This window comes from Phoenix dactylifera, chromosome 8, assembly GCF_051530095.1.
Source record: "Phoenix dactylifera cultivar Ajwa chromosome 8, Ajwa_hap1_PhDact_Kaust_v1.1, whole genome shotgun sequence".
In the NCBI taxonomy this organism is placed as follows: domain Eukaryota; kingdom Viridiplantae; phylum Streptophyta; class Magnoliopsida; order Arecales; family Arecaceae; genus Phoenix; species Phoenix dactylifera.
The window spans coordinates 1,730,493-1,757,891 of NC_143197.1; the positions used below are offsets into that span (position 1 = coordinate 1,730,493).

The 27,399-nt window shown below is 36.7% G+C and overlaps 1 protein-coding gene across 2 annotated transcripts; it reads left to right on the plus strand.

Moving 5' to 3' along the window:
- On the plus strand, nucleotides 1-26,687 carry LOC103710776 (tRNA synthetase class II (D, K and N) family protein). Of its 2 annotated transcripts, none has more exons than XM_088702305.2 (15): nucleotides 1-409; nucleotides 722-865; nucleotides 3,905-4,014; nucleotides 7,995-8,106; nucleotides 10,128-10,199; nucleotides 11,113-11,204; nucleotides 11,456-11,576; nucleotides 11,667-11,837; nucleotides 13,035-13,230; nucleotides 13,336-13,523; nucleotides 14,842-14,913; nucleotides 19,777-19,875; nucleotides 21,574-21,654; nucleotides 23,782-23,839; nucleotides 26,283-26,687. In XM_088702305.2, the coding sequence occupies exons 1-15, from the start codon at nucleotides 44-46 to the stop codon at nucleotides 26,450-26,452; spliced, it is 2,052 nt and encodes a 683-aa protein (XP_088558431.2). In that variant the 5' UTR covers nucleotides 1-43; the 3' UTR covers nucleotides 26,453-26,687. The 2 variants fall into 2 exon arrangements, with proteins under 2 accessions (XP_088558431.2, XP_008794885.2); XM_008796663.5 differs by having other exon boundaries at nucleotides 11,715-11,837.
- Nucleotides 26,688-27,399: the final 712 nt, after the last annotated feature.

The window sequence follows — 27,399 nt, forward strand, 5'->3', positions numbered from 1 at the left end:
GTTGGGCTATAATATCTAATCCGGAGGCCACCGCTCATCATCCATGGCTTCCGTCCTACGCGTCGCGCCTTTCCTCTCCCCTCGCCTCGCCCGTCTCGCTCGCTTCCCCCGCGCACTCCCTTCAAGATTTCCGATTCGAAGAGTCTTCGCTGCCTCTCGCTTCTCCTCCACCTCGCCGTCTTCGGTCTCCGCTCTTCCTTCGCCGCCGCCGGAAACCCTACCTTCCGATCGCCGGTCCGAAGCTCCGACGAGTTCTCCGCTGCAATGGGTCTCAAGAACCGCGTTCTGCGGCGACCTCGGGGTTGAGGACGTCGGGAGGCGCGTCCGGCTCTGCGGCTGGGTAGCCCTCCACAGGGTTCATGGCGGCCTCACCTTCCTCAACCTCAGGGATCCCTCTGGGATCGTTCAGGTGCGTTCTTTCCTTCCGATGACCGTTATTTATCTTTCCTTCTTGCGTTTACTTCCCTTCTTTTGAGATTTCTTTAGTTGATAGGATCTTCTTGATTCTTGCTAATCGAGTGGTGGTGCTCAGCAATGTCATTGGGTATTTCTTGATTTCTAATAAGGAAATGTTGCTAATTCCAACCCCCCCGGGCGATTGCAATGTTATTTGATAATTTTTTTTAAAAAAAATGGCATCAGTTATCTTGATTCTTGGTAAGGGAATGTTGCTGATGGATAGCTCTGGTTGTTTTTCTTTTTTTTTCTTTTTTCCCCTTAGATTACGACGCTTCCTGATGAGTTCCCGGATGCCTATTCTACTGTGAACAAGCTGAGGCTTGAGTATGTAATCGCTGTCGAAGGGATTGTCCAGCCTCGGCCAAAAGAATCTGTAAATAATAAGATGAAGACTGGGGCTATAGAGGTATGGTCGAGACTCTTATTGCTTAATATCTCTTGACGTATGTTTGTAGCCTGGATACTGAAAACCAAAACAACCTATTTTTTGTTTTTCTGATCTTTGTTGCAAGAATACCTTTTTATGATGTAGAATAGTTCTGAACCGTGAGCTACTTAGAAATGTGAGTTACTTATTCTCATAAATTTTGTCTTTATATAACTGGATACTTGTCTGGGAACTACTCCAGCATCTGTTCTCTTATATGTCAATGCATCAATTGTTTTACACAGTGAAAAAAGATTTCTATGCATTGCACTACTCTGTACATATCTACTGAAGCCTCTTCTATCACTGGTCAGGAGTACAAAATCTGGTAAGGAGAGAGGAAGAATCACTGGTCAGGAGTACAAAATCTGGTAGGGAGAGAGGAAGAATTGAAATAAATAAAGGAGATCAATTTGTTTTAGAAAGAAAAATCATTTTTGACCTAGAAAACAAGCATATTATGAAAATATATCTATTACGAGGACAGGTCTTTTAATTAATTCTACCCAGATTGTTCAGAAAGTCGAAACTACCAAAACAGATTAATTGAACTCATTTCATCACTTGAATAATATCGAGGATATAATGTTGTAGACGTGTGTTTAGATACTATGGAATTGAAGTGAATGTCTTTGACTTTAGCATTTTTTTTTAATATGTAAGTTATTATATGGAGGTGTGCAAGGCAAACTTTGAAAATGCTTAATTTTTAGGGTTCATTTGGTTGGGGGTAATCTGGCATGGGAAAATAAATCCTATGTTAGATTACCATATGTGGTACGAAAAGAGGTTAAGAGGGATAGTAAAATAAATGGTGGGGTCCCACACCTATTTTATCGAGAGAGAAGGTAAAACAAATACCACCAAGAGGGTGATATTTTTTTTTCATGTTAGATTACCGAGTGGAGGTAATTTGAAATTATCATTGATCGACAAAAATGCCTGCACTATTTTAGTTGAAACTCACAAATGCTTCCTTTTAAGTGTTAATTCCACAACAATCCCAACTCAAAATGATTATGCTAAATCTAAATTTCTAATTTTCTATGTAATGATTTAATTTTTTCTCCATAATAATCAATTACGGCGTGATTGTGTTTAAATATATTTATACAATAGGAAATTGAAAATAGTAAAATTTATTTATAATAAGAAATATATTTTCTAATATATGTATAATTAATTTAAAAATGTTCATTAACTCATGTAGATATATTTCAATATTTGAAATAATCCATATTGACAGCTTTCATTAAGTGGGCCATAAATGGCCAAATGGACCAAATAAAAAAATATCATTACTTGATTTGTTTATGCAAGGGCGTTGTTGAAAATTTGGCAATATTTTCATATAAGATTACCTCCAATTAGTAATCTATTTTGGTGCCATTTTTTGAAGTAATTTTTCCACCAACCAAACATGATAAAATTTATTTTTTTTCTGTTATCATTTTTTCAGATAAATGTTTATTAGGAAACATCAGCTTACTTCTTAATTTGACATACCCCAACCAAACAAACCCTTAGATAGTCAAGATTGCTGGTACTGTATTAAAGAAACCTAATTTAGCTTAATAGAAAATCTTGTATGTAAATTTTGCAAAAATTAGATGCTGGGATCTATCTTCCTTTCTATTAGATTGAATCCTCTAAGAAATTTCGGATGATCCCTTATCCTGAACTTTCCCAATAAATTCTTTCAAGCAACTGTCCATGCCAGAATTTTAGAATATGACTGTTTTATCAGCCAGTATTAAGAGCTGCGAGTGAAGTACTTCAAATGGAAGGGACTTAGGAATTGCTGATGGGATCTGTTGAGTTTCCAACATAAGCGTTAGGATCATTCTCACTCAAGATATTGTTCTTTTTATTGTATAAATAGAAAATAAAATGTTCATGTTAGTTTCATGGTTCTAGAGATGGGTAAGATGGGGTCATGTGTAATTAGAGGCCGCAGGATATCCAAAACATGTTGAGGGAATGGAATAAGAATGTCATTGAGCAGTCGAATTTGATGAGTCATATCAATTTATCTTTTCTAATTTAAGACATCACATAAATTTTAGGAGCATAATAATACACTGGCAGAGTGTATATTGCTTGGAAAAATCAAACATGGCAAATCTTGATCTATCTGATAATTTAGTCTGATCTATTGATTTCTGTTTGAAGAGGAAGAGTTGGGTGTCACTTAATAACATTTTAGGAAATTTATGTATAAGAAGTTATTTTCTGTAAATCAGAAAGTCACCAGGTTTGGGACTCGGATTTTGAGGTGACTACCAAACAATGATTTTTCAAACTTACCTCACCGCGGCTATATATATATGAATTGTTATTATTGGCTTACAAAAATAAGGGAAAGAGAAAGGAAGTAAAAACATAATGTAAATATATATGCAATATCATAATTGTAAGATGTAACAGAGAGCCTTCTGGACTAGAAAACTTTGTTTTGATATGGTTGTTATATCACTGAACCATGCAAATGAATGATTAGATTTCATGATATTTTTTGCAAAATTCTAATGAAATTGAACCATGCAATGTTGTGGGTTTTAAGGAAGACAACGATAATATGAAATGAAATGCTCCAAAAGAATGTTGATTACTACTAGACTGATAAATATTTACTCGTTGACAATGCTACAATGAAAGTTTGTCCAAGGGCATGCGAGATTCTGCTGGATCTTGGACAACATGTTGGTCAGTGATAATATGACTATTTATCATAATCTCCAAAATTGCCTAACATAATATGGTTCATATTTACTGGTCTTTTGTCGTGTTATTTGTACTGTCACTGATCTTTTGATTCTCAGTAAGAATGAATTTCTAACAAAAGATTGTCGCTAGTTTGATGGTATGTGGTTAAAATCAGAGAAATTTACTTTAAGAATGAATTTCTAACAAAAATTTGTCGCTAGTTTGATGGTAAGCTGAGTTGATCATGTGAATGATTTGCCCTCCATTTTGCTATCAGGAAATGCTAACCGTAACCTTGTATTAATTTCCTAGGTTGCTGCAGAGCATGTTGTAGTATTAAATTCTGTAAATCGTGCGTTGCCTTTTCCTGTTACTACTGCAGACGATGTAAAAGATATTATTACGGAGGAGATCCATTTGAGGTAACTTGTTTAGCATTTATTTAATAATGCCCTTTTGAAGGTCATATGTGAATACAGTGTACCATTTAATCCTTATATTCTCTTATCTCAAATATTCGTGTCTAATATATGATACTTAGCGGCAAGGACTTAAAAGACCGGCCAGCGGTTGGTACAGTATTTACTAAATATTGCAGTATAGGAGCAATATGGGGTTGACAAGGGTTAACAACTACTAGTTAATGTGAGTTACAGTCAACAAAAAGAAAAAAAGAGGTGCAAACAATTTCAAGTCTTACAAGGATGGTTCACTTGTGGAACCCTCTTGAGGGCTGTTGTGTATTTATCCCGGCCTGTATGGCAATATCAAACAGTATGGTGCTGTTATGGGTGCTATTTTTTCCTTTCTTGGTGGTAAGAGTGTGCAGCCTTTGCTGATTCCATTATTTCATCTGATTGAAGGCTTGAAGCTAGTCTAAATGTCTTTTCTATGGCTCAGAGTTTGTCTCTATGCTATTTTTTTTTTTTTTTTTGACAGAATTGAAAATTAAAGATGCATGAAAAGCCACAAATCTAAAGTTTGATCCATCAATCTTGCAATATTAAGAGTAAAGAAGTAACTGTTTTGGAGCCCATGTAGTTATTATGAACATGCATAACTGGCTGTTCGAGCTATAATTCTAAGTCCACCAATCCAAATATGTTAACATATCTACAAAATTACTTATTAGCAGTATAGTTTCTCATTTTTGTGGTAAGTGCTTCATATAGGTGATATATTATGTTATTCACATTTTAAGATAGACTTAACTAGGTCTGCATAAAATTCTTTTTGATAAGTGCAGATATAGTGCAGGCAGTAGTGGGTGGGCCCATTTTTTCAGATAGTGCGGACTATATCTTAAATAAAAAAATTAAAGGAGTAACATGTTCGGTTTTAGGCAATTGATATGTGAACCACACTCCTAGTTCATAGCTGCATATTTTTGAATTTCACAATTGATGATACACCATTACTTAGATAATTTGGTAGATTGCTTGGTTGAAGATGCTTATTTAGGGAGTTATTGAAGGTAATGTATGTTCTTCCTTAGGCTTAAAAAAATGATACTTTGTTCATACAAATAGATGCTGTCGAGCCTATCCTTCTAGCATGATGATACCTGATATCATTGTTACAACACTACCACGTTTCTATGCTTTGATAAGCTCACATATAAAGGTCATCGGGAGAAGGGGCATGCTTACCAACTATAATTCCATAACACAAACTATAATTGCATCAACCATTATAGTATCAATAGTTAAATATTCATTATTTATGATATAGTTTCAATAACATTTCATTTCTTGTGTTTCGGAAGGTTGTAAAATTGTAATTTAGGAAAAATTACATTTTGCCTCCCTCTATTTTGCTCGGGTTTCAACCTCCGCTTTAAAAATTTTCAATTAAATCCTTGGTGTTATACTTTTGTTGCAACGTGATTCTTCTGTCCATATCTATTAACTGAGTGTCAAGGAATTGCATCACGTGATCATCATGTGGTAAGTTAAAACTACTTTTAGGATTAAAATACCCTAGTCTTTTAGGGTTAGTGGTGGCTCAGACAGTTGAGACTTGGATTGTCCGTATCCGTGGAACAAAATAGGAACTTTTCCGAGCTTTTATATGGCATGTAATTATAGACTCAAAGATCGGTTTGCTAGTGGCGCTAGCTTTGGAGCTGGACTAGATTCTGGTGGCGGAGCCACTGATGCTGGAGATCTCTGCCACGAATTTATGAATCCCCGCCTTGAATCATTGGATATTTGTTTGATCATTGAGTCCTAAGTCAGTAATATCCTATTTGGGGTGATGAGAAGCCACTTGGGGTGTCTGTGATCCACTTCTTGAATCTCCTTATGTCGTCCTTGCCCTTTGACTCCACCCATGGGATTGCCCTCAAGACCATCCTCTCCACCATAGAGGTTTAGATTCACCATGCCATTGAGTCTCTTTCAGCTTCTACGTCACCAAGGTCCACACCCTCAGCATGGAGGCAAGAAGATTAAGCATGGGTTCTTACTTGTTGCCCAGCCCAACTAAAAGAAGGTCTACATCACCCGTCGATCGCCTCTCTCCCACCCTGCAGATCTCTTTCCTTTATATCTTTCATCTAGGAGGAGTGGGAGCTTCTAGTGTTGCTGTGGTGAAGTCACAGTCCCACTATCATCGAGGGGGAGGAGAGTGGAAAGGGTTGGGGGCACTGGCTCGACTAGCACCGAGAGGAGGGGCCCAAATGGGTGTAGGAGGTATGATGGTGGTGGTGGAACGTAGAGTGCTGGTGGTGGCATCAGTAATCATGATGAGGGAAAGAAAGGCTGAGTAGAGCAAGTTACCAGGTGGAGCAGCATGGTCTAACTTGGAACCAAGGGAATAAAAGAAACGCAACATGTTATGGTCGCCTTTGCTTTCCACTATGAATTAAATATGAGATTTGCTCAGCACAGGCACCTCTTATGGCATCCCAACAGGCCGTACAGTCCAAGATGGCGTGGGTTGTGGTACATCATGCAAAACATGAACCTTAGAGGGCACCAATCCAAGGTTTGGTCTATATCTTAAGCATGGTACAATTCTTCTAGAACACCAAAGGCCCTGAAGTAGAATCTCCAAGGTCTCAACATAGTATAACTCAAGAATCCCTTGTGCTACGCACTCTATTTACTTCTTTGTTTCTCCACACCACTCCTTTCCTTCTTTGAGGTGGAGAAGAATTGAGGCTTCCACCCTCGCCACACAAGTAAGGAGAAAGCTTGACCTTTTGAATAATTTTGTAAGGAAAATGACTTTTTTTTGGATTGGGAGAGTTATTTTTTAATTTTGCTGTATTGTTTTATGATATCGTATAATCCAACATGCTTCAAAGTTCAAACTTCAAACCACTTATGCAGAGTTATTTTATCTGACGTTTGATCTGCCAAAAGGGCATTGGACTTGCGTGCCTTCTTTCCCAGAAAGGTCCATGGTCCTTTCATCTATATCAATACTTTTATTTGGAACTTTCTTCGCGAGAGGATCAAATTCTCAAATAATTATCCGTAAACATGGGTTCATAAGTTTTTTTTTTCACACTAAAATTTGTGATCAGTTTTGTAAGGAATTATTTTTTTAGAGTTTTAGCTATTCTTTTTTTTATGCAGGAATTTTCTTGATAATTTCTCGATATCTCGTGGTTCTAGGGTTGTATATAGATTCTACTAAGGTTAAAATGGGTGCAGCTTTGAAGTGAATCAAGTGAGTACATAGTAATACTGGAAGTGGCTTAGAAGTTGGTAGTAATCTAGAAAGCGAGATGGAATTGGATCCCAAGTGATTGAAAGGGGATGATGATGATGATGTGAGCTAGAGATGCTCTAAAGGAGAGAGTGACCAAGAAAGTGAAATGGCTGTATGACATCAAGGGTAAGAAAGATGTTGGCTTGACCACTTCTAGGCAGCATTGCTGGCGATGATGAAGATAGGACATATGCTAGGCAGCATCGGGGACAGCATCGTTGGTAGCGATGATGCCAGGGATGGATCTCAAAATAGGCTAGGTGTTGGTGAAGGCTTGTGCATGGTGGCAAAAGGTTGCTGATAAGAGAGAGGGCATTTTTGCCATTTGCTGATGGTGGCGGTAGAGGGGACATAGGGGCAAAAGGATCACATTGCAACAAAATGTAATGTCAGAGATTTAATTGAAAATTTTTAAAGTGAAGGGGGTGTGAAACTCGGGCAAAGTTGATGGGGTCAAAATGTAATGTTTCCTATATTTTAATAGTATTCTTTTTATGCCCTTGTCTTTTTATTTTTATTGCTTTTGTCATCCATCTTGCTTCATGGGTTTTTTATGCAAGTTCATTGAAGTTTTCTGCTCTTTGTTAAGTTTATGACATTGTATGTTGTTGTTACTCTCCTAAATTGATGGAGTATCTATTAGAATTCTCTAATATTATCAAATTTTGCATAACTTTATTAGATACCGGTTCCTTGATTTACGTCGGCAACAAATGCAATCCAACCTGAGGTTGCGGCATAGGGTGGTCAAGGTACTTCGGCGCTATTTAGAGGACAAACATGATTTTGTGGAGGTATCATTGTTGAAATCAAGTAATTTGTCTTTTATACTTTATACCACTAAAAATGTTGCCATAAGGAATTTCTTGTATTACTTCTTGCGAAATAAAATATAGATGTGTTGGATAAACCAAGGACTGTACCGTCTCTAAGCTAATTTAGGCCTATTATTGTTCAGGGTGACACAATGCTTGAGTGATTGCGTAGAAAGGAATGCTATGATGTCCTAGTATGGTTAAAAACAGAATGGGAATTAGTATATCCCTAGACTGTACGTATATAGCATTGATTATCATAAATAATGCAAAATGGTAAGAATATGGTGAGTATAAGAATATCTCTTTGAATAGTTGGTTGATAGTATGTTTGATTGCTTTACCAGGCCGAAATTTGTAGATTCAACTCTTAACAGGCCCTATTCATTTCGGGGAAGGTTTTGTGTGAGCGAATACATGAAACTCAACCTACCTTGGGACAGAAGATATATGAGCTCTGAGTAGGTCCAGTTACGTATTGAATCTTCACCTATACTAACTTGTATTATTGCCAATGCAATGCAAAATACAGAGACAATAAGGATATCTACTTCCTATCTTGATTATGACCCTGCCATGCCATATGAGTTCTTCGGCATGTTATGTTATAAACCAATAGTGTGTAGCTGTCATTGCCTAGGAGGTACTCCTAGAAGATGTGATGGTTAGCTAATGGAGCTGTATTGTTTAGTATAATTTTAGCTTGGCTTAAAGATCTTAAGCACTTAATAAGGGGATGTGGTTGTATTTGGAGAATGCCATAGCCAAAACCATCAAACCATGTCCCAACTATTCAGGGTTGGCTCTAGGAGTCCTCATTGGCCAATAATTCCTATCAAGGGTCACCTCTAGCGTTAGCACAAGCTTTTCCAAAACCTTTCTCAAAACTTTCATCCGTGTCACCTTAAATCTTCCTTTCGTCATTCTTAATTCTCGGACAAAAATTAGATTACCATATATGACTATAAAAGAGGAGGCACCTATAAAGAGAGACGAAGCAATAAGAGTTCCCATACGACTACAAAAGGTACAGTGACATACTTTTATGTTCAAATGAGGTGCATCCTTTTGCGCATTGTCTGGTTTCTGAAACCTCTATATATTTGACACAAAAAGGCCATCAACTGACATTGGTGCTGCTATGGGAGATTTAAAGGCCTCAAGAGAATATAAAGTCCTGCAGTATAGGTTAAGTCGCCTTTTAGGTGGGGTAGTTCAACCCTTGCATATAATATGATGCCAATCCTCATAGAGAGCTAAATTGTGACACACTTTTGCTTAAAAAAATCTTCATAAATCCTAGATCTGGTCTGGCTCTAGCGGATTTGGGTTTAGCCAAGCGGTAATATGAACTCTTCTGAAAAAAAATTTATTTACCGGTCAGCCTAAGTATCTAGTGTCTCTGCTTCAAAGTCTGAATTTCTTAAGTAGTTAATTATAGAAAGTTGTTGTTGGGCCCATGTTCTATACCAGATATGTAATTAGTTTAGCCTACTTAATAGAGAAGCTGGATCCACGCATGGTGCATCAACCTATACAATGGTATAGTTTAGTGGCCTCTTTAAGCACTTGCTTTCAGCGACTATTAAAAAAAATTTTAGCGAGTTGGGCCAAGCTGGGTTCAAGGTTTGCTTAAGCTTGAGATATGACTAGAACCATCCTCTCTGTGTTGGTTCAGACTTACTGAAGCTCAGACCTGAATCCTACTGAGTTATTATTGTTCACATTGTGTGCTGGGAATCAGGATAAACTAGAGGTTTCCAAGACCTAAATTTGAATCATCATTGACTGGAATTTATAAACCTTAATACTGGTCCACAGGTGATTGAGTAGATCGGTATGGCCTGGCCTAGCTTGTGGATTCCTTAGATATTAAATATCATTTCATGATTATTCTTGAATGCTATATATTTGTCAGTGATTATCTTATTAAGCTTAATTTTGGGTATATTTTATTTTGCTCGACTTTGACCAAAAGTTTATTATGGGTCATAAGGTAGATTGAGACTCCAATACTATCTAGATCCACACCTGAAGGTGCCCGGGACTATCTCGTACCGTCACGTGTTCAGGTAATGAATCTTTTGTTATTTACTATTCCTTTATATATATATGTTCAGTAGTATGTCCATTTGTTGATACCTGCATGCTATTACATTGCTAGTTTCATTAACTTCTGAATATTACTATCATTTGCAACCACTTGGTAATAGTTGAAATGTCTGAAAGCTAAATTTTTTGTTCAATAACATCAAGAATAACTTATTTTGTGCCTTCTTTCCTGGTATCAAATGGACTGTGGACAGGGACTTGACAGGGAACAAACTAGAGAGAGCTATTGCCGTTCCTTAATGAGTGTAGAAGTGGGCTGGTTTGCTCCTAGTACATAACGACCAATAAGAATATGGGTGTGTTCTTCTTGCTAATGGGTGCACAAGTTGCAAGGAATGATGGATGGATCTTTAAGGGAAAAAATGTAATAAGATGGATTTTGTTTTACGAGAGGTGGTTGTTACTTCTAGGCTGCCATGTAACATAGTGCCTTGACTTAGCAGCTTCTATTTTGGTTGGGCTGGCAGTAGGAGGAGACCACATTGTATACTTTTGGCAAGTTTTCCTTGCAGTACCACTTTGATTTGATATAGGTTATTCTGCTTTTCTACATTTTCTTTTTGTTTATTGTTTTATCTCTAGTAATAAAATGCAAATTTGTCTACCATTAGAATTTATGCTGCACCATAGGGGAGCACCACTGCACCAGTCAGCATGCCAGGAAATTTTTTCTTGATAGTGTACACCTGAATGTTCCTTCTTCTAAAGGCTAATTTAACGTGGTTGAGTTTCATGCTGTCAAGCATCTTTTTTCTGTCTGGATTTACTTCAGCTAATTATCAAAACCCTAAAAACTTCCGAACAGTTCCATGTTTTCTTTCTCTTTTTTTATAATACATAAATTCTTGATTCTCTTCACCATGGTTTTTGAAGCCAGGGACATTTTATGCTTTACCTCAAAGTCCACAATTGTTCAAGCAAATGCTGATGGTCTCTGGATTTGAGAGATATTATCAGATAGCAAGGTGAATCTTCTTTCTTCTTTTATCTTTTATTTTCTTTTCTAATTGTATGTTTTCTCGTTTTTTTGCATTTGTGTATTTTCTTATGGTCCTATTTTGGAGTTTACCTACGGATTGATTGTTGCATGTAAAAAAACCCACGATGCACAAAAAAAGTAGACACTTAGATGGAAAAAAAGTGTCTTTAGTGAACAGATAAATCTCATATAATATTTGTCCTTTTGTTACTTGCCTGATGTTTTATGTTTCTATAGGTGCTTCCGTGATGAAGATCTAAGAGCAGATAGGCAACCTGAGTTTACACAGCTAGATATGGAATTGGCTTTTACACCTTTGGAAGAGATGCTGAAACTTAATGAGGATTTGATAAGACATGTTTGTATTTTCTTTTTAATTTTTCTCCCAAGTAGCATACTTCCGAAGATATTTAACATTGAACAACTTTCTGGTTGTGGACTTACTTAGTGTAACCTGATTTTGGCCGAGTCTGATGGATTAGCCATGTCGTGCCAGCTCTTTCAAGAGGTAGCCGGTATACAACTTCCGAATCCTTTTCCAAGGCTTACATATGCTGAAGCAATGAGTCGATATGGGTCGGATAGGCCAGATCTTCGCTTTGATTTGGAACTAAGAGATGTGAGTCTTTTTTCCTAAGATAGCTTTGTGGTGTCTTTGGAGCTTAATTCTCACTATGCATATATTACTCTAACATAGATTAGTTGTGTCTTCACAGCCTAATTCCTATTGTTGAATATCCTTATTGTAATATGTGAATGTTTATATTGGACCCCCCTCCCCCCCCCCCCCCTTTCCTTCTTTTCACACCAATCTAAGCAGGGAAAAAAGGCATTTTTACTAGCGCCCAGCATTTTATTATTTGCAATCATAAATAACACTTAGAAATAAACTTATTAGACAAAATTAGACTTAGTTGTCAATCTTTCGTACAGATCATCTGTTCTCTAAAATGCACAAACTCTCATAATGTATGTTTGTATGAACCTACTACACATCTTGATAGCTTGTAAACTGTGTAATTTTTTTTAATAAATTTTTACATTTGTTGGTATTAGAAGTTTTAGGTGTCTTATACATGTCCAATGCTTTTCACGGTAGTGCTTTAATGCCAATATGAGTCACTACAGTGAATTTTGCCATTTGGAGCGTTCTAATGTGTTCTTTCATACTTAAATATTGATCATTGCCTAATCTAGCTTGAGATAAATTTGAGATTTTGTTGACTTGACTGTGGTTTAACAACTTACATTGTAGAATCAGTGAAAACTAAATGTCAAATTCCTACAGACCATCTTGTTAATATTAATCAAATGTTGCAGGATATATAACTTATTTGTAGTTTGTTTGTGGAGAATAATTGGTTTGTTTTCTATATGTATATACACTTCTGCATGTTATCATGGAGCTCATGGAACGATCTTCAATTTTGCACCTTTTTAATTTTTAAATGATATCCTGTGACTATGGTCAGGTCATTAAATCTCCCTGTTACATCCTTTTGGATGCAACATTATCCACGTATATACAAATATATAGTAACCAATTGTAGTCATACACCGTGAGCTAGAAATGCATTTAATGGAAATATCTTTCACTGAACTAGAACTTTATCATATCCTTACTACTTTTGATTTCTCTTGGATGTTGAGGTCCTTGTCAACTTTGTTAGGTAACTACAGAGGATAAGTTGAAAGAATAGTTCAGTTTGCTAGTCCTGTTGGATCATGAATGCTTTGATATTACCTGATATGATTACGTGACACATTTAGGCTCCTGATATGCTTTCACATTAAAAATTTTCTTCTGGAAATGCAGGTTAGTGACATTTTTTCAGGAAGCAATTTCAAGGTTTTTGCGGATTCATTAGAAAATGGAGGCATTATAAAAGTGTTATGTTTGCCTTCAGGTGCCAAAAAGTTTTCAAACACAGCCCTCAAGAAGGGTGATATCTATAATGAGGCAATTAAAGCTGGAGCAAAGGGTTTGCCATTTCTCAAAGTTTTGGATAATGGTACGAGAACTATCATTTGTCCTACTTGCTCGAACCCTTTGCATGCGTAGTTATGCAGAAGTTTTACACTTTCATCTACTAAACCTTTATTATTACAAAACACAGGTGAGCTTGAAGGAATCCCTGCTTTAACATCAAGTCTAGAACCTGAAGATAGGGCACAGTTGCTGAAACGTTGCTCTGCAGAGGCAGGTGATCTTATTTTGTTTGCAGTAGGTCACCATACAATGGTTAACAAGACACTTGACAGACTCAGATTATTTGCTGGCCATGGAATGGGGTTAATTGACTGTGTAAGTCGTTAATCTTTAAAACCAATTTACTTTATAAGGTGGTCTTTCTTTTGCTTTTTCTTTGTTGATCTTTGTTAACAAATCTTTTTATGAGACAGATGTCTTTGATGTCAAAGAATTAATTTTTAACTAGCTGTGAATAGTTTTGAATTTTATAGCATAACAAATTGAATGGTCTAATGAGTATCTCAAAATCCTATTGAAAGTCATAGCAGATCTAGAGCTTTAAAAATTTACTCATCATTTGTAACTGAAATCATAATTCATGTTGTCCGGAAGTTCCTCTCTTTTGTCGAAACATAAGTCGCACAGTTTTCTGACTATAGATATGGATGTTCCTCTCTTTTGTCTAAACATAAGTTGCACAGTTTTCTGACTATAAATATGCATGTACCTACGAGAACATGTCCTATTTGGTTTCATTTGAATGTGTAAATCTATTTGATTTCATTAACTTCTGCAACTAGGAATGAGAATGCATAGCGGGGACGATTTTATGCTTCTATTTCTTGATCGTTTGGCTGTGTTTTGAGTTTTGCAACAGAGAAAGGATCCCTAAACCTGAAGAATAATAGCTTGGATGAGAGGATGTATGTCAGTTCTTTGATCTATATCTTTCCTCTGCTTTGATAATGTGGTTGGCGAAAAAAATTGGTTGTGGTAGTTGATTATAGACCCAACTACCCTAGCCTATCCATCTATAACAATTTCTTTATTCCTCCTGTTTTCTCTCTGTTACAAAACATGATTATCTAGACATGTAACAAGAATGAAGAATTCAGTAATCAGTTTTCTACCATCTTCTACAAGTCTGTCCATCTATACCAATTTCCTTTTTCCTCCTGTTTTCTTTCTGTTGCAAACACTATTCTCTAGACATGTAACAAGAACGTAAAATTTAGTAATCAGTTTTCTACCAGCTTCTACACACAAATGTACACAAACACGTGTGTGTGCATGCATACACATGCACATGGATGCATACTTCTGTCTGTTTTCTTTCTGTTACAAACACTATTATCCAGACATGTAACAAGAACGTAGAATTTAGTAATCAGTTTTCTACCAGCTTCTACACACAAATGTACATAAACATGTGTGCGCGCGCGCGCGCCTGCTTGCACATGCACATGGATGCATACTCCTGTACATATACATGTCTTTATGTGAGTGTGCTAAGCATTTACATTAATTTCTATGGATCAAAGCATTTCATTTTATAACTACTTTTTACAATTTGCTCTGCTGGATATAATTTTCTGCTTCAGAAATTGCAAGGCCAATTACATGTTCTGATTGTTTGTTTTGGAATTGGTAGTTCTCGCATTCGATTCTGTGGATAACAGACTTTCCAATGTTTGAGTGGAAGGAGTCAGAACAGAGACATGAGGTCAGTGCTCACCTATACTATGTCTGGAAGGCCCATGATTATCTTAATGGTGAAAAAAAATTCTTAGATCAGCTTTAGTTCACTATATATTTTAATTTGATGAATATGGCAAACTGTGTCAATTGTTGTAACTGCTGTTGCTTGTTGTTGATGCCAGACTACACTTGCTTTTTTTTAATTAAAATCTCTCGAGTCTCATCTAACAATCAAATTGAGTGTTATTCAATGGTAATGTATTGCTTTCTTTCGTAAAAATTGAAGTTTAACATGAAGGAATTAATACTCAATAGCAAAAAGCAACATGAATCAAATGATTGGCTTTAAAAATTCTTCTTTGCAATTTATAAGACAACGAGTACTTCAGTTGCAATCTTTGTTTACTTTTTTTAACTTCTAGAATAATGTAATGGACATGCATCTGTCCAATTTTCATTAATTCGAAATTACGTAGTACTAGTGGTCCTGCATCTGAACAATCATCTTTAAGTTATGTTTCATATGCACTCTTAACAGTACCAGCTCTTTGTTGGTGCCGTGGTACAGTGTATAGCAATCTTTGAGTACTTATAGGAAGTAATCATTACTTTTTAGAAAGATTACTTTAAGGAAGGTGACTATATTTTTGATGGCCATAGGAAAGTGACAAAATGGCTTAGTTTCTTTAACTTAGACTTATAAACTTTATGTAGGGATATGATCTAATTACTCTATCTCTGATAGAGCTAGTACAGTCTTCAACTAGAATCATGATAGAATTAGAAATGCTTGATGGCAAGAAACTTATAACAAGAAATTAATGCGGAATTGCAGCTTATAAAGATGAAGGTGAATCTCATAAGTTGATGAGAAAGTTGAGCCCACATTGTATGTCAGACAGGATATATTACCAGAATTGATGTTTCATGACATGTTTGGATGTTGGAAGATCTTATTGTTCCTTCAGATTTTCAGTCTTTGTGGGCCCTGTACAGGTACTTATGGGTCGATTCGTTATGGTATTACCCGCTTACAAACGCATGTACATTGGTAGAGGTGAGACAATATTGAAACCTTATAGGGTCGGTATGATATGCACGGTAATAATTGGTATGGGTTGACATAGAAAATGTTGGTTCAAATAAGCGTTTGCTGAATTGTTAGGAACCAGACAGTTCTAGGTGTGCCAAATCGGACCGGCTAGGAATCGGAACGGTTTTGCCATCTGATGAGGTGCCATGTCAAAACTAGCTTGAACCATGCTGAACCATTTGGTTTTGCCTAGTATCAAGCGGTTTCAAGGTATTTGAGAACCAAACCAGTTTTCAGGCTTTATAATCCTCCTATCCCCTCTTTGCCTATCATCCTTGGCTCCTTGCCTTTTGTGATCCTCTCCTCTCTCACAAATCCCCTCGCTAGGTTAAGGGTTCCATCGCTGTCGCCATCGATAATGATGACAACGATGATGATGACCATTGTAGACAATAATCATGACCATAATAGACGATGATGACCACGGTCGGAGGTATGCTTGTCGCACTCTTCTCTCTCTCCCCTCCCTCTCCTTCACCATCTCTCCCCGCTTCTTCTCCCTCTCCTTCCCCCTGGTTTTGGTATGCCTTGGGTTGATATGATACAACTTGTAATGCACCAAACCATTAACCAACTGGTATGACCCCTCGATACCAATCCTTTGTTTTAAAATTATGGAGTTTTGATGGTTTAAAGCTTAGTAGCTTAAGTTGGTGCTGGTGCGCAAAAGTGACAAGGTTAAAAGCAAGGTTCGTTGTACCGGTCGGTACCAGTCGGTACCGAGCGTACCGTACCCGTACCGATGGGTACCGGTATCGGTACACCAATGTCGGTACGGTCGGTATCGAGCGTACGGTACCGTACCGACACTCGGTACGCCTATACTAGTGCGGCACCGGTACGGGGTTCGGTACCGGTACGGCGAACCTTGGTTAAAAGAGTGAGATGGAAATGCATAGGAAGCAGTTATACAAAAAATATATATAATATAAAGAATATATTATATATATTTTTTATATATGGTATATTATTTTGTATATACTGTATTATTTTTTAGGGAAAAAATTGTGTTGCTTGTGAGATTCAAATCCACGCGCATGGGTTTAAGTGTTTCCCTTGACCACTCAAGCAAATAGACAACATCAGTAGAAAATATAAATGTATTAAACTACAAAAAGAGAGACTTATCTCGATCCACCTGTCCAGCCTCATCTTCGACTGCCTCCGACTTTGTCTTCTCTCTTGGCCTCCCCTTTTTTGATCTTACTTGCACTTGCAATTTGGGATGAACTCCTGATTTGCGATTTTGGATATCTTGACCCATGATTCCTAAACGAATATGCTTCGGAATTGTAGAACACAGTTCTTAGTCATGTACGTTATGTGTTTTAGGTGCTTCGAACTTCGAAGGTTAAAGATATTAGGGAAACGAGGTAACATCTAATCCCTATTTCTTTGGGATAAGGTAAAACACCTTATAAGAGGTAACAATTATCCCTAAATATTAGGTATTAGTTGTTGCTAGTTGCCACCACCTCCTTAAGTCACCTAATTTCTTGCATATTCTCCAAAGTAGAAGACCTCCTCAGAGAGATCTTATCAATCAGCATCCAAACAGCCTCTACATGGGTTTGAGTCTTTTATGTTGACATGAAGCTGATAACATCCAAACTTAATATCTTTGTCTGTAGTTAGGTAGATGAAACATCTGAAAATTGTAATTAAGAATAACCAAGATATTGAAAGAGCATGTGCAAAACTATAAAAATTGCTCACCTGCTGACAATTCCTTCTTGATGTATTTTTAGTGATAATATACATGTTCAATAGCCACAATCCCATTAATGTAACTTTTATTGGCACGGGTTGTGTTCTTGACTAAAACTGTAAATGAAAGTACATCATACCATACTGTACCGGTTTATGGTACAAGGGGCATACCGACCCTCGATACGCTGAATCGGCCCTATGTTATACCGTATCGCCACAAAGTTAGGGTGGCACCGGTATGGGGCTCGGTATTGAGATGGCATATCCTGTTGTAGATGCCTTTGTTTTATTCATAATTTGTTTCGTTAATATTTATTTAGTTGGTTATATTTTATTGACATGGATTTTGTCAGATATTTTCAAGTTAATACCTCTAGAATGAAGTTCAGAATGAAGGTGGAAACTAGCATACAAATCTTTCAATAGCTTTTTTTTTTTTTTTTTTGAGAGAGAGAGAGGGAGAGGGGGGATGGAAACCAGCCCACACTGTAATTATCTAGGTCTAGATTTTTGAAGATGCACTGTATAGAAACTTAACCAAGAACCTATTGTTGCTAAGCGGAGGGGTATGACCACTAGGGAAGCCCCAATTCATTGATAGAATAGAAGTTCTTTCTAAATTTTATTAGTAATATACCTGTATGGAAGTTCATTATGAATTATGAACCATATTATTAAATTGTACTCTAGGGTGGTGCTTCAGATACGGACACTTTGACAATGTAAGCTTTAGTCATTGTTCCTCATACTTATTCCCTTGGGCAAATATCGGGAAGGATATAAAAAATAAATTTACCACCAATTGGAAGCAATCATGCTGTTCACTAACAATATTTGTTGTATGATGGGTTTGAGGGAGAAAGCATATGGATATACTAAAAGATTATGACAGAGTAGATGATAAGTTGCGAGGTTGGTTAGTTTTCCTTTGCTACTGAGCATAATCTGATCATCCAGAAGCTTGTATCTCTTATCATAGATGAATTGACTATTGATGTTTTGGAAGAGAACCTTGGGTCTGTCTAATATGTGAATGGGTTAATTTTCGTTTTTAAAAAACAAGGTGATTACATATGGGACAACAAAAATAATGCTTGTGGATTGCAATCTTTCATGGAAGTGTATGTGCATTTGAACAAACTACCACACAATATTGCATTATGGGGAAGTAGTAAAGAAGATGAGGATGTTTCCAGTATTATATATGCAAGTTAAAAGGAAGAGGAGATACTCTTCAAAGTGTTGTGTGATTACTGCATTTGGATTAGATCTGAAGAAACATATTATGGATGGAAATTGGGCCTTTTGCATTGTCTCGATCTTATCTTGGGCATCTTGAAAAGAAGACATACATGTGGTGATAACGGAAGTTTGGAGTTAGAAGAAGCTTAAGAATTACACAATTTGAGAATGAAGGTGATGGAGATATGACTCAGGTTTGATGGCCATATTCAAAAGGCCACACATCCTCTTGGATATGGAAGTGGTCTGTGTGGTATGGAAGAACTTGAACAAGGTTTTTAACAAATTTGCAGATAGACTTTGAAATGGAGAAACCTCGTGCCCTTTGGTTGAGTGAGGAGGAAAAAAGAGGTTTTTTCCTCTCTCTTAATTTCTAGACTGCTTTGGTTGATAGATATTTAAACCTTTAGGAAGTGATTGATATCTGGTAAGGGTGGTCTCGCAACATTAGTCAAATCAGTATAAGTACACTGATTTTTTGCAACTTGCAGAATATGTTGGGAATGGATTCATAATATGAAATGCTGACCTTTAGGGACTAAGCTGCTAAAATATGAAACCCTATTTCCTTCATGGGCATTTGCTGTTGTGCTGCCTTTGACAGTCAGCCATCTACAACTGAATTAAAAAATAATAAAACATTATTGTATGGAGAAATCTTTATCTAACATTACGTTGTGCAGATCTATTTTTAAATATGAAATTTTTTTGCCTTCCTTTTTTGTGAGATTCACTACCTAATATCATAAAATTGAAAGGTGAGGTGAAGATGGTGTGCATGATTGCCATTGTTCTGTTCTGGTACTGTATTCCCAGATGTTTCTTGATTGATTGTTTCAACAGGCTCTCCACCACCCTTTCACTGCACCAAATCCTGAAGACATGGATGATCTCTCTTCAGCTCGTGCTTTGGCTTATGACATGGTCTATAACGGGGTTGAGGTACCTTATTTGATTCTTCTGTTACCTATGTTGTTTGTCCCTCAGTCATCACAACTGGTATATTGTCCTACAAAGTCCCCATTTTCTATTTCAGTATTTATTTTTTGCATATATAGATGTGAGGAGTTCATGTGCTTTTCTTAATTACAACACCATTAAGAACGCAGACACACTCTCCCTTCCACTAATATGACTATGCTGCTCTCTGATCAAATATATTCTGTTTCCTTATGTACAAGAGACTGTCTTGCTCTGGATATATGCAAAAATACATACTGCACAAGTGCACAGTCTTCCATGTCTTGTGTACTGTGCTTCCTTACCAGAATAACAGAAATGTCATACTTTTCTGAAGGAGTTGCAAGATGTTTTTGAGGAAAAGCAAGTTTGAGGAAATTTGTTTTATGGTTTTATAGAGTTATTCTGTTCTGATTTCTTGCTACCTAGCAACATGAATTTCGATACACTGCAGTGCAAAATTGTAAATATTACTAATGAATTTGAGGCTAGGTATAAATTCCTTTCATTCTTCATATCACTTCTATCACATAGGCTCTTTTAAGTGGCATTGTACTTTGCCTGTTTACTTAAACAGTTTGGAAGTATAACGAACCTTATTTTGTAGAACAATATGCTTTATTTCAAATTTAGTTCAGACCTTTTAATCTGGAGCACGTCTCGAGTTGAGCAATTTTTGCAATACTTACATCATCTACATTGAAGACAAAATTTACCTGATTGCAATGAAACTTTTGACTAGCACAATATTCTCGCTAACTGGTAAATATCAGTAAGATGCTAATGATTATTAGTGGTCACTATTATAGTGGACAAGGAAAATAATTGGTTTTCAACAAGCAAAATTATTCCTCAATGCTTGGTTGTATTTGAGTCTTTTATCTGGGGTAGAGTAACTCAAACTATGACTACATGGTGTAACTTTGGTTTGGTAATATATGGAATGCCTTGTGAGTTGTGACTACTTGTTCTAGGGACTTTGTTAGCAATGTAATGCGACAGTTACATGACCCCTGCATGATAACTGCGATACTGCTCTTGCATAGGCCCAAAACTATCTGATCACCTTAGCTTGTGAACACATCTTTAAAAGAGTGGTGGATAATAGATCATATGCGCGTGTTTTTTCCGATATATAGTCTCCCTTCTTGTTATTGCTTTGTCATAGATCGCTTGGAAGATTGTTTTCTGCAACAAGATATTACCAAAACTGTCTTGGTTTTAGCTTCCTAAATTCCCATGTTATTTTTTTTATTTCTTACATATTCAATTCCCTTTAAAATGCCCATTTTATGTGCTATGCTTTCATTGTTAGTAGATCATTTCAGGAATCATGAAAGTCAAATGGAACGTAAAGATAAATTATCTACTTGGTTCGATATATAAATAACATGATATAATAGCTTGATTCAGTGCATTGTGAAATCCAAAAAGCAGTGTGCTTGCGGTTGTCTCTAACAGGATTGTGCAATGTTGGATCCGGATGATATGGTTATTGTGCATTTTTTTGACATTTCTATACAATCTTTCCTAACAAATATTTTCTTTTTTGTTGTTGTAACTGTTTGAACTTTGAACTATTGCATGCATGTGAATGTTTCCTGGCATCACTTTCCTACTATTTTCCCTTTTTATCTGTAAAACTAATACAGTGTGCTTTTTTTATATATTATGGATCAGATTGGTGGGGGAAGTTTGAGAATATATAAACGTGAAATACAAGAAAAAGTTTTGGAGATTGTCAGTATCTCCCCTAAGCAGGTACAGGTCTTAGTATATGCATGATAACTGATCATTTCTTTCCTTTATTTGGTTCCTATAGTTGCAATTAGCTTAAAAAAATGTTTATGCTGTAAATTTCTTTTGTTTTATCTTGATCCACTGACTAGTTTACCTCTTGTTTAGTATACCAAGATCTGCTCATCTTTATTATAGCTGGCTTTGTTGCCAAGTAGTTGAAAACCCTCTTTTGTGCTTCTCCTTTGGATTGTGTTTTCTGTGCCCTTAGATGTTTTGAGACTTCATATCTTAGACTTCATGTTTTGTTCCTGTCACGTGCAAGATTAAATATGTCTTGATGTTTTGTTTGGACAAACTTTTGGCACTTATGGCGCCGTGCCGTGCCGGTACGGGACCACGCCGTGCCGTGCCGGGCCGGGCCCGTACCACACATCTACTACGGCTGGTGAGAGGGAGAACGAGAGAAGAAAAGAAAGAGAGAGAGAGAGAGCGGGGGAGGGAGGGAGAGGAGGGAACCTCTCTTCCTCTCCCTCTCCCTCCCTTCCTCTCTCTCTCTCTCTCTCTCTCTCGTTATCTCTCTCTTTCTTTTCTTCTTTCCCTCCGGCGAGGCGGGTTTCAATGGTGGAACCGTTCCGATTCGCTGCTGATATTGTTCGGGACGCCCCGAATTGGGCTATTCGGGATGGTTCCGCAGACCTTGCTCGTGGCATTTATTATAATTAGATACTTTAAAATGTATTAGTTTATGGTAGTTGTGTTTCAAATTTGGATATCACCAATTTTGTCACTTGAGTTCGATTTTGTTTAACCAGGGGATAAAAAATTATTACATATACTCTTTACTATAATGATTGGTATTTAATTAGTATTTTGCTTAATTAGAAACTCCGACAAATTCCTCATTGGCAGATGTCATTGTGCCAACTTTTCATTATGCATTGCAACCACCAAAAATACCTCTTTAAATGTTGATGCCGCAAAAATCAAATTTAACCTTATTTGTATTATGTAGAGTTGAGCTTCTTTTTTTTTTATCTGACCACCCCTTAAACAGGTTAGGTTTTTGGTCACCAACATTTTGCTTTGTTCAGTCAGTCCAAGATGGGTTTGATCGACAGTTTTCCATACCTGACTTGTCTTTTGAAACAATGTCTTTACCCAGAACCCAGCCCAAGGTTTCTGTGTTTAGCCCTAGAATTGGACTTCTTTGGTTCAAACTCCAGTCAAACTAAGTGCATTTTGGAGTCTTGTTTTTAATGCAGAGATAGCGAGACTGAGTTTTGGAGTTAAGTTGCTTCAAAATGAACAAAAAATAATACACTATGTTCGTTTTCTTGTCCAGCAAATTAAACAAAAAATAATGCATTGCGGTCATTTTCTTGTTGGGCATCGCTTTTCAATAACTGCATTGTAGACAAAAATATGGCATGATGCATAGATACATCATCTAAGAAGTAAGCACAATGAAATATGTCCTAGCGGGGAGCTATCCTCCGGGTGCACCTAAACAAGAGCCTGGTTGAAAAGGATAAAGGAGTGGCCCGAGTGGAGGTTGGCAAAAAACTTGTTCCTGCCAAGAAAGACTTTTGTTGTTGGCAAAAAATGGCCCATGGATTCAAAAACCATTGGAATGGTATGCTCTGACGTGAAACCGGCACCGGTACCTGTGTTGTGTTGCGATGACGTACTGTTATCTACCAGCCGTATTGGTGTTACAGACAGTACTATACCAACTATATTAGTCGGTATTGGTGATTTTTCATTCTTTTTGATTCGTTGGTTTCGTACATACCCATCACTATCAGTACCATATTGATGCCATACCTATTCCAGTGAAAAACTATATGGGGTTCAGTACTGGTATTTAAAACCTTGAAATGATCTAGAATGTAAAAAAAATGGATATGCATTATCTAAGTGTTTTCGTGTATTTTTCGATACCACACGCTTTATCGACCCTTCATTATCATGGTATATATATTTTCCCTATGGAGTCTCTTTGACTTAATTGACATGGATCGCTTCATCTTGTAAGTATGAATAGCAGATAGTGCAAAATGCTGCTTTTGAAGGTGCTAAGATATTTTTCTTAGGTTTCTATAATAATATTGATTTTAGTTTTCCTGGTGATGGGCTTTCTGCGTGCAGGCTGAAGAAAAATTTGGTTATCTACTGGAGTGTCTTGACATGGGGGCTCCTCCACATGGTATGCAAAAATCCTAAACATGACCTCAGTATACCATTTATGTGCATGAAAATGCAAGTTCCAGTATATATTTTCAGGAGTTTTCTTTTCTCTCGTTCTTTATCTTGTGATTAGGAAATTTCTAGCAATTTACATGTTTCACAAAATTTATTGATCTAAGTATGCTAGCCAAGCTAAATTACTTCAAAGTGTTTGTTATTACTCTATAAGCAAAAATAGCACTAGCTTGAATTTTTTCCCCAGTTCTTGATTGGTGCTAGATTGTGTTTTCCTTCAGCTATATGTAGATTTCTAAGAGTGTTCTTACAAAATCCTGGCATTTGGTCTATAGTTAACAATCTTACATAGGCAAGGGTTCCTCTTTTAAGGTAGCAAGGGATATGAATTGGGTGCTTGAGGATTTCTGAAACTGTTGCTTTTCCTCTCTTGTTTGTTAAGAATTTATGGGAACTGCTCATTGTACGAGGAGCTCTGCATAGAAAAGTTTTAGGGACTAAACATTTGAGTCGAAGCCCATTGCTGGGAATTGCCGAGATAGTTAATTTATCCATCAAACAATTTGCTGTACCATCTGGTAAGGAAAACAAGGACGATTGATGGTTTTAGGGGCTGTTGGATGCCTGAATTCCTCATCCCCTCGATAACTTATCATTGGTGTTTATTTCCATCTCAAAAAGATGAAAGAATGAACTGTCTGGCTGCTTAAGGGAGGTTTCCGGTCATCTTTGTTCCCTAAGTTTGTGAGATACTTTCTATCAGAAAGTGGATTTACAACATCCCTAAAAAACAGGGGTTTGACCGTTTGAGCTTCATTGGTCGGGTCAAAACCCTGTCTCCACCCTGTTAAGCCATTTCTTCTATTATCTATAGAAGAAATATTCTGAGTATACAGTGAGGGGGCATCCAAACAGCCTCTCAGCTTTAAACTGACCTGATTGGCAGGGCCTTATTTTTTTTGGTGCACAAAGTTTTGAAATATTGACTGTTGAGTTTTAGGACTAAAGAGGTTTGATATGATGCTGGGTTAGTTTTTTTCTGACCTGTTTGTTTATTTACTTTTCTGTTTTCTCTTTTGAGTAAGATGTAAATCTTGATTATTAGGTTGCACATATTGTGGTTGATCTTTCCTTGATACATATGCTTGCATCCATACATGCCTAATGTCTCAGTATCAATCACAATAAGTTTGCTTGGTTCAGACAGATATTTTATTTATATTTAGAAATCATCTTAAAATTTAGAAAATTAAAGAAAATGGAAATAATAAAAAAGATACAAACTTTGGTCAATGGCCAAGCCTGCAAAGTCGTGTTTACTTCATTATTTTTTCTTATACTGTCTTAAAGAAGCACCTTTTGCTCCATCAAAACCTTTTCCCTGTGGTTTTGATTGTTGAGAACTTGTAAGACTTGTCCCTGCTCTGCTGTTTCACCTAACTTTTGAACTGTTAAATCTCTAGGACCAGTTGTCCTCAACTTGTCACTAGACTGGGTTTCTAATTTCATCAATAAGGATCTGTCATGTGATGCCTAGTGTTTATTTTCTGCCACATATTTTAAGTTTATATACACGACCCATTTATTCACGTGGATTCTAAGGGTTGTCATTAATACCGTAGCTTAGCCAGAGATTTGAAGTTGCTTCCTTACACATGGTCTACTGATGGTGTTTTGTCGCATAATTTCTTTGCTGGATAGTGTTTGGAAAGATAAACTCTTTTACAGTCAGAGTAGCATGGACATAGACATGATAATCGGATATGCACATGACTCGACGGGAGGCAAAGAAAAAGAAGAGATAGGGATGGACAGAAATTAGTTTTTAGATAAAGTGCTATATATTTAAATATTTGTATAAAAGAAAATGTTAGATGATATTTTTTGTTAACCTCCTGGTACATATGTTTCTCATTCAAACTTTTTGATAAAATTAAGAATTTTAGAAAAAAAATGATATTGTGTTAAGTTATTTTGCTATGTATATCTTGACCAATCTCCGATGGTAAAACCATACTTTTGACATTATTATAGTAGCTTGAGTTTATCGATCCAAAGAGTCCAACTCTATCAATTTCTAAAAGCTACAACTATAAAATTTTTCATAAGTACCATGTGTACCGTATCCAACACCGATTTTAGGAGCTGGATGCCAGTGTCCATGTAACAGTAAAATGCCATTGTTATTTTCTCCTTGGGGCTTTATGGATCTTCTCTTTTTTCAAATAATACCGGCAAAGTATAATAATTACCCAAATAAATATTCAAAAATTACAATGGAAAATTATTAAGAAACATTGTGAAATATGAACCCTTATTCAAGTCATAAATCTTTATCTGATTCCCAAAATATTATTCAAGTTAGGATGTAAGCTTGTACTTTTTCTCTTGCCAATATTTTGTAGGCACTGAACTAATGAATGTGCCCTGCTGTGAACTTTTGGCAGGTGGAATTGCCTATGGTTTGGATCGGCTGGTGATGCTTTTGGCTGGTGCAAATTCTATTCGAGATGTTATAGCTTTTCCAAAGACCACAACTGCCCAATGTGCACTTACTAAAGCACCATCAAAGGTTGACCCAGGGCAGCTGAAGGACCTGTCATTGGCTGCCTCATAGAACATGATATTATACGGTTTTCACTAGTTTGTTTTATTCTTGTTCTGTAATATAATTGTTATAACTAGATGCCATCATATGAGAGGTCAAAGCTTTTTTTTTTTTGGCGCGTTCATATATTTTTAAGAGGGTGAACCATTTTCATGCTGGGTAGGAGGGCTTTTGTTGTGAGAATGGCAGCTACAGAATCATTCCTTTCTATTTATTAAGATATTAATTTGTGCTTCTTTATTGATGCTAGATTGCAAACATAATTTCTCCGCGTTTCAAGTACAATGTTTCTTGTCTATTAAGGCTAATAGGGGAGAAAACTTGGAATAGAGTGCACGGAGGGAAAGGGATACCAAAAAAATGTGTAAGAAAAAGCGAATAGGTTTCAGAAGCATCTATTTACTCATTACCATGAGTGGACTATTGGCAAACAAAAGCAACGGCTGATTGCTAAAGAATCAGTTCTCATCATTTTAACTGTAAATTGGTTCCTTCGTATGCTGTTGATTGGTGCCAAAATTCTCATCTGAAATGGTGAAGGTTTTGATCTTGGAGGCAGGAAGTCTGACTTAATTTTTTTTTATGGCCCCTCATTTATGTCTGTTATTTGATAAAAGTGCACGCACGCTGTAAACCATACAAATAAATTAGAAATTCAAAACATTTTCCTAGTGATGCTAGTTGAGTGCAACAGCACAATTAGAATCCAAGAGATTGATTTAAACACTGTTTCACAGGAAAAAATTAAATAAGAGAGTGCGCTGGTTGTACAAATCTGCGATGGGGTGGCTACAACCAATGGCAGGCCAATTAGTTAACATTAGTTTTGCTGGTATGAGGTGATTATTGTAGGCTAAGATTCTGATCAGCTCATTGAGTGGCATAATTACCGATGCCGTTAGATATTCTACTAATATAAAGGAGCAGACTGGGAGCGGGTTGATCTGAACTTGAAT